The 13,900-nt window shown below is 37.1% G+C and overlaps 1 protein-coding gene across 1 annotated transcript in view; it reads left to right on the top strand.

Moving 5' to 3' along the window:
• Positions 1 to 13,900, top strand: part of PPFIBP2 (PPFIA binding protein 2) — a gene marked incomplete at both ends in the record, with an annotated part of 84,530 nt that overhangs the window by 8,089 nt on the left and 62,541 nt on the right. The window contains 1 exon segment of the mRNA XM_084263037.1: positions 7,725 to 7,939. Coding sequence (XP_084119163.1) covers positions 7,725 to 7,939 — 215 coding nt within the window.

The raw sequence follows: 13,900 nt of genomic DNA, 5'->3' as shown, positions 1-13,900 counted from the left end.
TGGATAAGAGAGATCTCTTGGCTGCAGTTGTGCAGCACAGTAGGTACTATATATACATCACAGCTTAGAGTCCATAGGCATGTAAAAGCTTCAGTAATTACATATACGATTTGCATGGGAAATTAGAGACAGTTCTTGAAAATTGTCTCAAGGATTCCTTGTGTGGTTGTAAATAAAGTTCAGTTGAAAATCGTCCGAGCTTCATGAAACCTGCATCTGAATGTGGTCATTAATGTTTTTGTGCTTGGAAATTTTTTCCTTGGACTTCCTGCTAATCCAGCTCAACAGTTACTGTTCTCTGTAGTTAAAGATCTAAAAGCAGAGATTTGAGGAGAAGGTAATATGAGCTATGATTCAATACAGACCATTTGTGATGTATTTTGCATTTCAGTATTAGAAGAAAGGATTGTATGAGCTACCTCGTCACTCCTTTGACAGAAGGCTTAGGAACGACGAGGCTGAATTATGTCCCATCCAGACCTTACTACTAGTTTACATAAATTCACGTTTTCAAGGCTATCTTCAGGAGAAAGAGAGACTTGTGCTTCAAAGAAAATTACACTTTGTAGTGTTGGAGAGAGGAAGAACTTGGACAACCTATTTACTCATTGAGTAAAAACTCAGGTAAAAAGAAAAATGTTCTGTAGCAGTGTAATGGTTGACTGAAAGACCAGAGGAGATGTATCGTTTTATTCTAACCACTGTTGGTCAGATATTGAAACTTACCCTGGAGTATTTCAGCTTTATAGAAAGTCATAAGAAGAGCAGAAGCATACCTAGAGCAGAAATAACTTTTGGCTTTTGTTGTGGGGCTTCTGTTTTGTAGTGTTCTGGACTAAAGGAGTCACCAGTTTTGGGAAAATCTCTTTTATAACCACTGATTATTGTGTATTCCAGGATTATTTTTTTTTTCCTAAAATTCAGCCAGTTTCAGAGCTAAAAGACTGAGATAATAAGGATGAATGCAGAGGATCAGACATTAAGGGGCAAAGAAAAGTGAGAGATCAGAAACAGTACCTACTGCTAAGAGTGGTGGAAGTTGGGGGATGCATGACTGATGCTGAGGAAAGTGGATTTTCAGACTTGTAAGCCTTTCTGCTTAGTAACTTGTTTTTGCAAGTTACTTGTAATGCTGTTCTCTGAATAGGTTATGTATTTGCCCAAAAGGAACATTTCTTTGAAACCATTCTGTTAATTGCAAGGAACTTTGAACTCAAAATGTGCTTGCATGGTCAGGGTGTAGGAAATGTGTAACTTATGTTGTTTTCCTTTTTTTCACTACTTTTGTTATTCTTTCTACCATACATATAATGTGCAGCAACATTTAACCTCCTTCATCCAACGTCTGTATGTGGAAGCCAGAATTGAGCTACTTGAAATGTCTTAGTTGTGATACTTTTTTTCACCCTTTCTCTCTGTCTTTCCTACTCCTCTGAGGTGGACATTTATGATGATTAAATGCATTCCAGTAGTACACTAGGAAACCATGGTTTTGACTATTATATAAACATAGTGACAAAAGATTCGCCTATGTCCTGTTTACCCCTGGTAAAAATGAGGCATAGTAAGACTGTGACTTGCTCAAGGCTATATAGTGAGGGTTTTTTGCAAGAGTTCAAAACTGCACTTATTTTTCCTGAGTATAACATTCTAGTGCTTGAACCATCTTCTTCCCCACTTCAGCTGCATATAATAAAGCTACTGACAAATTGTTGTTAATGGTAGAGTATACTGGTTACATGTAGTGTTCTGTTTGCACCGTAGCATCTTTTTTCTTTCTTTGTTTTTTTTGTTTTGTTTTTTTTTTTTAAATCAGCCTGCAAGGAGATCCAAATTCTTACTGTCTGGTGCTAAAACTTAATGTGCTTTCCAGCATAATGATGTAAACGCTTAAACTAATGCAAAGAAATATAATTATTTACTCCTATGCACTTTTACTTCTGTAAAAAAAAAACAGGGTGTGTTCTTGTTCTTCTGGTGAGCAATATATATCCTACTTAATATGAAACTACGTGGAAAGCAAATATGAGAAGCAACCTTGTGATTCATTTGAATTTAAGCAGTAAAACAGGAAGCTTTCTGAATGAAAATGCTGAGTTGAACACTGCATTTCTGCATTTGTATTGCTTCTTTACCTAGTATAAAGTGCAGTATTTTTTGTGTTCAAAGGAATTCATTTTCCATTTCAGCCAGGAGAATAAAAGGGCGTACAGTGTCAACCCATGGCAAACCAGTTTAAAAATAATGTCACAAAGGAGGAGCGTATGCCTGTGTTTGATGGGGAGGTTGAAGGGTTGTGTTCTCTAGTGACGCACTGAGATCTATGGGTAGCTCCTGTTCCAGAAAAAGAAGAGTTACTCGTGGGAGGGCTTTGTCATTTTTGTTGACTACTCTGCCCCAAATCCAGCAGATTGGATTAAAAGTTAAAGCACTTCTAAGTCATAGAATCATAGTATGGTTTGGGTTGGAAGGGACCTTAAACATCAACTAGTTCCACCCCCCCTGCCATGGGCAGGGACACCCTCCACTAGACCAGGTTTCCCATACAACCTGGCCTTGAACACTGCCAGGAAGGGGCAACCACAGCTTCTCTGGGCAGCCTGTGCCAGGGCCTCACCAGCCTCACAGTAAAGAATTTCTTCCTAATATCTAACCTAAATCTACCATCTTTCAATTTTAAACCATTACCTCTTGGGTAATAGTACTGATAGGGAACAGAACAGAGATATGTACATAAACAAAATAACTTCTTTCATGGATAATAACTTCAGTTGAAAGATTTAAAATTATTAATGAAATCAAGCCTTTCATTCTCTATTTCCTTCATTTAAGTTTAGTTGGTATTAATCGGAGAGATGTTATTTCAAGGTTAATGAAACTAGTGCATATAAGAATTCACATGCAGTACACTTATAAGATGATTTCATCTTTATTCAGGTAAGGAAACAAATACTGTGCTGTTTACTATTAGTAGTGTGGTGGGTTGATCCTGGCTGTGAGCCAGGTACCTATCAAAGCTACTCTATCATTGGTCTCCTCAACTGGACAAGGGAGATAAAATATAACGAAAGGCTCACAGGTCAAGATAATGACAGGGAGAGATCACTAATTGCCATCACAGGCAGAACAGTCTTAACTTAGAAAAAAGTAATCTAATTTATTACAAAGCAAATTGCGGTAGGATAATGAGAAAAAACCCCAAATCTTAAACCACCTCCACCACCCCTCCCTTCTTCCCAGGCTCAACTTTACTCCCAAATTCTCTACCTCCTCCTTGAAGCAGCACAGGACAATGGGGAATGAGGGTTGTGGTCAGTGCATCACACTTTGTCTCTGCTGCTGCTTCCTCCTCATGGGGAGGACTCCTCACACACTTCACCTGCTCCAGTGAGAGGTCACTCTCACAGGAGACAGTCCTCCATGAACTTTGTCAACATGACTCCTTCCCACAGGCTGCAATTCTTGAGGAACTGCTCCAGTGCAGGTCCTTCCCACAGGCTGCAGACCTTCAGGACCAGTGTGGGTCCCGCCAGTAAACATGCTCTGGCATGCATTGTTCTCCCCATGGGCTGCATGTGGAATTTCTACTCTCCATCACCTTATGTGGGCTGCAGGAGGACAGCCTGCCTCACCATGTTCACACAGGCTGCAGGGGAATCTCTGATCTGGTGTCTGCATTGCTTCTTCCCCTCCTTCACTGACCTTGGTGTCTGCAAAGTTTCTTTCATCTTCTCACTTTTCTCTGGCAACAGAAGCTGCTGCTAGGTTTTTTGGCGGGTTTTCTTTTCCTTAACTGTGTTATCACAAAGGCTCTACAACTATCGCTGACTGGCTCTGCCTTGGCCAGTGGCAGGTCCATCTTGGAGCTGGCTGGTATTGGCTCTGTGGACCTAGGGGAAGCTTCTAGCAGCTTCTCCCAGAAGGCCACCCCCCCACCCCCACCCCGACCCCCTGTAGCCACCCCTGCTACCAAAACCTTGCCACACAAACCTGAAACTATTACCTAAGAAAATGTTGAAGTATCTTTATTGTCCTGTGCAGTTTAAAATAATGTAATTATTTATATTTAAAATTAATTCCTTGTCATAAGTCTGGGGTAAGTCGTAAGATCTATTACTTGTGTGTAGTTACGTAGCTAACACAACATGAGTTTGCCATAAAGAAGTCTGTGATGATTTTCATTTATTTCCTCTCTTTTTGTTATCAATTAATAGAAAAATATTTCCTTCTTTTGCCTCCATTTTTGTTTCTTATTTCATGCAAACTTAAATGGAGGAAAACTTGTGGCAGAAAAGAGAGTTTTAAAAAAACCTGAAAATTCTTAAATTTACTTTTTTTTTGAATCACTAGACATCAAGCTGATATTCTTTCCTGGTGAAAATACTTTATCACCTTCCAACTGTCCCTAGTTCTTGAGAGTTCTGAGAAATAAATTTGACTGCTGTGTACAAAGTGAGACTTCGAGAATGCTCAGAATTCTACCAGTCTGAACAGTCAGTTGAAAAGCTTTGGGTAACTGAAGCATGAATGTGGAGCATGTCCACTCTCAGAAATCACATAAGAGATAATTCCTGCCTGTGCTCCAATACTTGTCTCATTTTTACCTTTTATAGAACTGAGTTTCTAAAGGGAGACAGTTCTTTTGCTTGCCAAGATTAAAGAGTGTATGTATGGTTTTGGGTTTTTTCCTAGGGTTTTGAGAGAGGCAAATCAAATAAAAATATACCAAATAAATGTGACACTCACTGTTATTGGATTTTTCTACAAAACTTTCAATTACATTCTGCAGAAGATGTGTATTACCAGTAATGTAGTAATGATAACCTGAGGATGGAGACAAGATGTGATGTGTAGTGAGGCATTTAGACTGGTGAGGGAAGATGTCACCATTGCTGACCTCAAGGAAGTTAGTGGTATATATGGTACAGCCCTATAAACTACCTACCTGCTTTAATTAACTGAACTGCACAATTGTTTTAAATCTGTATTTAAAACGGATTCGTGGTTTAAGGATTATAGCTTTTGTTTCACAATTGAAGTCTTAGTTGTGAGCCTGAAAGTTTGTGTGGCTTTGTTTGGATTATGTGGATTTTTATTTGTTTATTTCTCTCTTGCCTGTATATATGTCTGTATTCATATAAATAACATGAAGAATGCTATTAACAGAATCCTCCATTAAGTTTTTCCCATTACATATCTGTGTGTACACTGTCAGTTCAGTGATTGTGAAATAGCTCTGGATCCTGTCTGCTTTTCTAGTGTGAAAACTACTTGCTAAACAAAAAGACAGAAAAATTTAGAATGGAGTTTTCCAAAAAGAGTGAGAAAACTCATCTAAAAGTCCTAATGTCACAATAACTGAGGCAGGCGCATCTTTAAAAACCAGATTTTGCTTTGTGTTAGTATCTCTTTTGTAAAGTAGAGAGCCACTCTAGCTGAATGAAAATATTTAAGAGGTTATATGATCCAAATGGCTCTTACACAATTTGTAAACCTGCTATTTTTAGTTGGAAGAGTTTAATATTAATTTGCATTAGGAAGTACAGAAACAGAAACAACTATGCTGGCTTAAGTAGCTGAGAGTATATAAATAAATAAGAAAATATCTTTTAGTGCATACTCAAGTCTAGCAAAACAGTTAGTTGATCTCCTCCTCAAATGAAGTCATTCAGGAAGACAAGGTTGATTTATGAGGTGAAGTTGTCTTGCATAGCAGTCTTCGTAGCACCGGATATTGAAGAAACTTTATCTTGAGCATGTTCTTAGCCAGAAATTGAGATCTCACACTTGAGGTACTAAAAGAAACTCATAAGTATCAGAAGTCAACAGGACCAGACAGGATACATTCTTACTTTAAAAAGAGGTCACAACTACAAGAAGTACTCCAGTAGTGAAAATAAGAGTGTTGCTTTAAAAAAAAAAAAAAAATCCTTACTACTAAGCCCTGCAAAACTTTAGACATTTCTAAGGATGGTTTTGCTTTGTTTAGAACAGTCAAACATAAAATCCACATACAAGGTACAGTAGAATTCAAACCACGCAAATTTTTGCAGAGATAATTGACCTGACATAATTATTTGTGCCATTAAAGAGGTGGCTGAAGAAAACCTGGTTAATATTTGGAATTTTCCCAAAAGCTTTGAATAAAGTTAAGTATTCACAAAATAAGAGACAAAATATTGTCTTGGATCAAAACCTGATTAGGATGGGAAATAACAGTAGAATTATATTAGAATTAAATAATTAGTTAGCCTTTTGGTTAAAAGCTAATCCAGGTGAAGAAGGCATTTTCATGAACTAGGAACAGTGCAAGAGTGTCAGTGCATTCTTGAATTGTTTTAAGGCATAAGTTGTATATGAGGCTATATGTAAAGTTAACCACTGGATTCAAACGTAGTTTGTATAGTCCAAATCATGGACATGTCCATCTAACATTGATTAATACAAAGCAGTGTGCATTCAAGAAGATTGGATTACTTATACATCTGGGTTTCAAATTAAACACATCTGCTCAGGAAGAAAAACCTCAGCAAATAATTTTCAAAGGCCCAGTGAACATCTATGTTCCTTCATAACTAAGATGTAAATTATGTTAAACACAGGAGTACAACAAAGCATAGTATGGAGACTTTTATAATCCCCTTCAGTTGATTAATGATAGTCATCTAATACTATACGCTATGTGGTTCCAACATGCACCTGTAAAGCACGTTACAAAACGAAAGGATTGAGAGGACTACAGTCTGAATGATCAAAAACCTAAAAAAAAGAAAATCTCCCATGAAGTGAAATCAAGGGGGAAAATGTAATTGTTTTTGCCAGAGAGAACAGGAATGAAGACATGAGTACAACCTATTATGTACACAAGGCAATAAATCGTAAATAAAAACTATAAAAAGTAGAGCAAATAGAAGTTTTTTTTGTCCAACTAGTTCTTAAAGATACAAAGGGATATTAAATGAAATCAAGATCTGAATTTCAGAACTGAGAAAAGAAAGCTCATTTTAGTGTGCGTCTCATTGAAATACAGAGTATTAAGATAGAGATTCCAAATATTAGTATTTTCATTATTTCTAATTCTTTCATCAAGTGATGTATGTTTGTGGCTGTACTTTTTCTGTTCTTGAGAAAACAATGTTGGCTGTAGAGAGGTGGCAAGATGCAGGTGTTAGAATTTAGGGAGCTTTTTGTAATGTAGAGAACTAGCAAAGTTTCGTCAGCTGTTTCTAATGCTAACTTTTGGGGGTTTGTTATCTGTGGAATGGTTTTAAACCTACTCAAGGTCACGTATTTTTCTAGTTCTGGCAACACAAATCTATTTTCATCTAAGTTTCTTGTCGAAGGGCCACATCAATCTTTATTATGTTGCTTAATATGCTCTGTGTGGAGACTTCTGAGTATGTAGCTGAGAAGTTAGTGACATCTCATGGTAACCGTGGAAAATTACAGGTGATTTGGGGTAAGGTTCTGGAGTCTGTAATTTTACGGACATTGCAAATATTCTCTAGGTCAATTTTCTTTGTTAATATGTTTGTACATACCTCTCACATTGAATTCTCCAGTGTTTGTTATTTATCTAGAGACTAATTCAAATATTTCTAAACCAAACATAGTGATACTTGTCAGTTATCTGAAGGCCAAATGTTGTACTGTGAAGTACCTATATATTTGTAACTTATACACCAATTATATGACATTATTCTCCTTGATTTTATTTGTTTTAGGTACAAAATCAGCTACAGAGTATACTAACGGTGGTTATGATATTGTCTCACCTGCTCCATCAGTATACTTGGGCACGTTTCAAATTTTGCATCTTCTGGAAGATCTAAAGATGGCCTTGGAAATGTTAGAAGACCCTCAAGAGAAAGAAGCCCTGCGAAACCAAATTCCGGGAGCCACAGCAGTGTGTATACGGGAGTGGTTTGAAGAGAATCTGGTGAGTAGTTATTTGTAGCTTTTCCATTTTGTTTACAACAACATTGGTTCAACTATTTTGATACTTTGATTGTTTCTTTGTAAATGAAATTTGCATGCTTAAAAGAACTGCAGAGGATGGTGAGAAATCATAGAAAGCTGAGGGCCTTAGCACTTTATATGGTGATTGCTAAAGTAATACTGATAGAGGACTACAAGAATTTGGTAAAGACCTTATTTTGTCCTTGGTGAGAGAAAAGATAGTAAAAATAAGCTATCAAAAAATTACCTTTTCTGTGGGTTTGTGGGTTTTTTGGTTACTTTTATTGATCCTTTGCTAGAAACAACAAACAAGTTTGTAACTAGTTATAAGACTTTTCATTTTTTTAAAGTACCAATTTGGAATATGGTGGCATTTTCTGCTGAAGGGACAAATTCATATTGGATGATTCTCCTATCCTTTTTCTCACCACATTTCTTCTACCTTAACTACTGGTATTATGGATCTCCAGAATATCTGGTACATCAGGCAGTGGTGGTAAACACAGGAAAGCTCTAGTTTCTGAATGGGGTATTCTCATGGGGAATAAACATTTCACTATATTGGAAGAGACTGAGACTTACCAGGTGAGGAGCAGATCTTCAGACAGACCTTTAAAGAACAAACGCGTTGGATGCAAAGGAAGAGAAACAGCAGGTCGCGCCAGCACGATCCTCTTCACGAAGCCTGTTACTGCAAGTGAATTGTGGTTTCCTAATGAGTAAAAGCTACCTATCACTTTCTCAGCTCCAGAAATGTTTTCTGGATGAATGCATTTTCCTCTGGCTTTGTCGGTGCGTGTTACTTTCATGTGAAATCGTGTCTGTATCTTCTGGTTCAGTATTTATTATCTGCTACTGCTATAGCTGCCTTGTGCCTAGTGTAACATCATGATGTTGAAAAGGCAGCTACTTTTGTTTGAACTTTTCATCTGATGGTTTGGTGACATTCTCCACAGAGCACAAGTCTATGGCTGGAAAGTCCTGTTTGGGAGCATATGAGAGAAAGGAATGGGGATTTGGTACCAGCTCTGAGAGCGAAAGTTGGAAGCAATGTTTAATTTCGATTTACAGTCTAAGGTTTGAGTCCAGATTCTGAGGCCAGCTCGTACTGAATTCCTGCCTTTGCTGAAATTTTAATGCTTTTTCAAAGTTTTGCAATAGCTAAAAGATATTTCTAATGCATAAAAGACATAATTTTTCAGGGCGGTTCACAGTAAAGTTGGCCTGAATCACCAAGTTGAGTAGTTTGAATCTGGAGGTCTGGCTGTTGGTTCCTCTGTTGCAAAAATATTAAGCTAGCTTTTCAGCTCTGTGAGGTAGGTAATAATGTTTTGACTTATATTCATCTGTATCTGTGTATTTTTTTTAAATGGGAAGTCAGGCAAAGCAGGAGCCACGGTTGCCTTTTAGAGCTCCCGTTTATTGATGTCCTAAAAGCCTCATCTAGTGTATCAAGAGTAGGATTCATTTGAAATGGGGCAGCCTGGATTCAGAACCAACAGCACTGGGAAACTGGTGGTACAGAGTATGTCTGGTGCAGTATGTTGCTATGACTGTTGCTCAAAAGGGGATAGTAATCTATGTATTTTTAGACTATTTTTATATTTTTTAAAACTGCAAACAGTTTGTAAGCTACACAAGCTGCCATGGACTTAAAATATGGAAGAGCTTCCTCCACTGACATGCAGCTGTTTGACTTGGAAAATGCAAAGAAATCTGGTAAAATTCAGCTCAATTCAGTGAAAAGGAATATGTATTTCACAGTTATGTCCCATACTGAAATTTCCTTAATTCCAGGTAGTAAGCTATAGAGAATGAATGAATCAGTGAATCTGTTCACATTTGAAGCCTCAAAGACCGTTTGGTAATGATTAGTCTGTGAAATGTTGAAGTGTCACAGAAAAGCCCTGCTCAATTCCTGTGGCTTAAACACATCAAGATTGAAGCGGTTTGCTGATTTATTAAAGACATAAATAACTGGAAATCAGTGAACTACATATTTAGGATCAACATCAGGTATACAACAGATAAACCAAAATACGACACGCTTAAAATATGTTAAGGAATACCTATAAATTTCTAAATGCAGTTCTGTAACTAATCCCAGGAAGGTAAATCACACAGACGTGCTCACACACAGTCTCAGCTACCCACACGTGTATCCCCTCTCACCCCTGGGTTCCTCTACTTACACACATCTCCCGATGGATATGCAGGTGCTTAACTTTTGTGTGTACCCACTGAGCTTCCTACAGTATGCTAACCCATGTGCTAGTGAACAAGCACCCCACGAGTTCACATAGGCACCCCCAAGGTGTGTGTCCCAGTTGTGGCAACTGGGAACTGTCAAGTAAAACATCATTACATAGAAAATGCCAGATGTTCTCAACTGGAATTTGCTACAAAGTGTCTATACTAAGCATTGTCTTGAAAATGTAGGGTAGTAATTCAGTTCAGAGATTTAGAATATATTTTTATGTATTCAACTGAAATATCATATTAAAAATGTTTTGTAGCAGTAGTGGAATTGTAACAAAAGTAGGAGTTGATAGTAAACTGATATTTTTGAGCTTTTTTTTAAGTGCTATTATAGGTCAGATTGGGAGGGATTTTCTTTTCTGTGTTAATTTCACACCTGTTTATTCCCAGTTTATCCTGACTAGAAATACCTTAGAAACTCAAGATATAAAAAGCAATCTGGCATTTATTTAAAAAAACATAGAAACATGCTTCTTTCAAGAAAAGAGTGGGGTTTTATGATTCTTTTTTCCTTAGACATGTGCTTGAAAATTGTATTAAAGATCATTGCAGCTGCCATGATTAATCAAGAATGCAAACAAAGTGTTTTATGGAAATAATTTGAATGTGTGTTTTGCTATTGCCCTGTATTGGCTTTTTTAGGAAACCACAGAGATAGTCAGAAAGATGGCTCAGTTTCTGCTTTATAATATCAAAATACAGCATTTAAAAACAAAGATTTTCATTTAAGCAGAAGTATGGGGTAGAAATCCCATTATTTACTTGTGTGCCCTTTCTGCGTTTGCAATTGTCATAACCTAATGCAGCCCTGATGCTCTGAGGCAGGGTATGGCTACACTCGCTAGTTCCATTTGTGCCACGCAGCAGTAGTTGGGATTGTAAGTTAAAGGACAGAAAGTGACTGAGCTTTCTTTGTATTCTTTCTTTATATTGGATTATCACCTAGAAACTAGAGCTCCAATATACTAGGACGGGAAAAATAACTTCAGCAAAAAATTTCCCCCTGGCCTTATAATTCAGTTAGCTTTGCAGCTTTGAGCATTGCCACTTTGTGTGCTGAAATATACCTGGTTTTTAAATAAATAAGTTTAGCATCTTGGTCAGCTTTCAGGCACATTGGCTTATTACCGATCAGTTGGGAAGTTTCTATGACGATTAAAGATGCTGGTCTCATTAGAGTCTTAACCTTCCTTCAATTCCATAGGTTGCTACTGTGGAATTTATCAGACATGAAATATCACCAATATGTGTTTTGTGGGTTTTCCATGGGTTTTGTTTTGGTTTGTTTTGTTTTTAAACAATTGCAACTGTGATGATCTTTGGTCTGTCTGTTATAAGTGGGAATACATAATATGTGAGAAAACTTAGATATACCTAGAGCGTGAAAACGTTAGACATTGTGTTTCAAACCTGATACCTTGCTTACCTTCCTCTCTTGAAATCATTTGCTTTATTCTTTATTATGGAACCATCGGTGGTGATTGGGTGTCTCAGTGATTTGGTGGAATTATGTTTTTTTCCTTATCATCTACAGTTCCCTAAGGAATAGGCACACTGTGGAACTACACATGTGCTTTTCAAAAAGGCTCCTTTCTGCGTTTCTTAGGTCTGGGATCTGTGTATCAGGTATCAGATTGAGTCTGCAGTGTAACTGGGCACAGTAAGCGTGCTACCCCTGCTTTGAGATAGGTGAAATAGGCCTGACAAATGTAGCCCCGAACTTAGAAAATTACTGTGTATCATAGAATAAGGATTTAACAGTTGCTGTAACTGCACATATCTCTTGTCAAAAGTTAAATGGAATAAAACATAATTAATTAGACTTATAACTACTTAAGAAGTGTGTTTAAAAGTTTTTGCCTCAGAGCAAGTATGTCCGGAATGTTTTACATGCTTCACAATTGTAAATTCTTTGTCCTTAAAAACAGAACAAAAAGACCTAGAAATTATCACAGAGAGTTCATACAATTTTGTGTATAGCTTCAATGCTTCTTGTTAAATATTTTAGTATTGCTAGTGACCACATGACATATCACAAAGCAGGTAGTAATGTCAGCATTAAAAATTAACTGCTGCAGTAACAACTGACTGTTTGACTCGGTGAGCTATGAGAGAATGTATTTAGTTACAGTTTCATAACTCAAAATGAACTTCTATACTCTTGTGGTTTTTTTTTCTTTATTAATCTATATATCTTTATGGAACCCTTTTCTGAGTAAAGAGGAACCCAGTGTTCTTACAATGGTTGTAAAATGATTTTAAGCATGAGTGAAAGCCTCATTTTCAGGATTGCAAAACATGATCTTCCTTCTAGTGCAACATTTATTTTTAAAGCAAGCCACTTCAACATGTATACTGACCCCGAAAATGCTGTTTCTTGAAAACTCATTAATATTTGCCTGATTAATTTTTTTTTTCTCAGAAGCCTACTTGTGAAAGTCTCTCTAAATGGTCTAAATTTGAAGAAACAGGAAGGAGAGAAAAGCAAAGGAAATAATAGAGGAACGTGTGGTAAAGGCAATTTGTTAAAATAATGTGCTTTTGTCTCATTTCATGATCTGTGTTTTTTATAGTGATAAAATCAGTCTTTTTAGCAGAAATAGGATAAATTTCTTCAAGTCTTTATTGACATTTGGTCACAATTAAAATTCAGAAGAGATTGTTTCCACTGTGTGTTAAAATAAAGGATTTTTTTTTTTTCTCCAGTGCCCTAACAGGGACTTGTGTTAAAACAGTAAAGCCCAGTTCAGAATTCTGACATGGTGAAGTTTGGAACGTTTTGAAATTATTTTAAAGTTTTATTTTAAGCATGTGCTCAAGTGCTCTGCTGAAACATAATCACTGGTCTCTTTATTTCACTTTTGTCTGAGATTCATTTTATAGAGTTATCTGTCCAGAACAAAAGCAGAAAATGACTGCAATATGGGGCACTTAAATATACTTGAAAAGATGCTTTTATAAAAGTATAAATAGATATTTTTTTTTCAGCAACAGCTGAGTGGGAAGAGAATATAATCTGAGCAATGCCAGTTAAAGCCAGTATATTTATCTGCTGGTAGATTTGACTGTGGGACTCAACTGTTGAGAGTCACGATAGAGCTATATATAGCTGAATCTTCCCATTGCCAAGTGGTATTAACACATGTTAAATTGAAAATGGACCAGTGGAGCCTGCTTGGGACAGTGTACTAAAGCTGTCATTCCATAAGCATTCGTGTTTATTTTTGCCAACTTGAAACATAAGATGGATATGTTTTCTGAGCAGTAGTCAAGAGTCAAAAGTTGTATGACCCAGTCCTCCAGCTCCTTTTTCAATGAGTTGATGATGCAAGGAAGCCCTGAACTGGAAAATCTGGTCCTCTCGGAGTTCACAAAGTGCGTTAGAGCAATTCAGAGCACACAAGAAACAGCAGCGAAGTGTCCTTCATAAGTGCAGCTATTTATGAACACTAGAGAGTGCCTTGGAGCTAGTGGAAGGGGGATGTACGCTGCTTGTGTGGAATTCTTCTGAATCAGGAGTAATGTTTTAATGGTCTGTGGTTGCTTTATTTGGGAGTCAACCCTACTACCCCTCACTGTGACTGCTCACCATCGTAGCTGCCCACAGAGGTAGGAAAGTCTTCTTTATATGAAGAACTAATAGAAGCTTAAATTTCCAGTGAGTAGGGCTGACTTAGATCTC

The sequence above is a fragment of the Gallinula chloropus genome (genome assembly GCF_964237585.1).
Source record: "Gallinula chloropus genome assembly, chromosome: 4".
Classification (NCBI taxonomy): domain Eukaryota; kingdom Metazoa; phylum Chordata; class Aves; order Gruiformes; family Rallidae; genus Gallinula; species Gallinula chloropus.
This window is presented reverse-complemented; position numbering and strand designations above follow the sequence as displayed.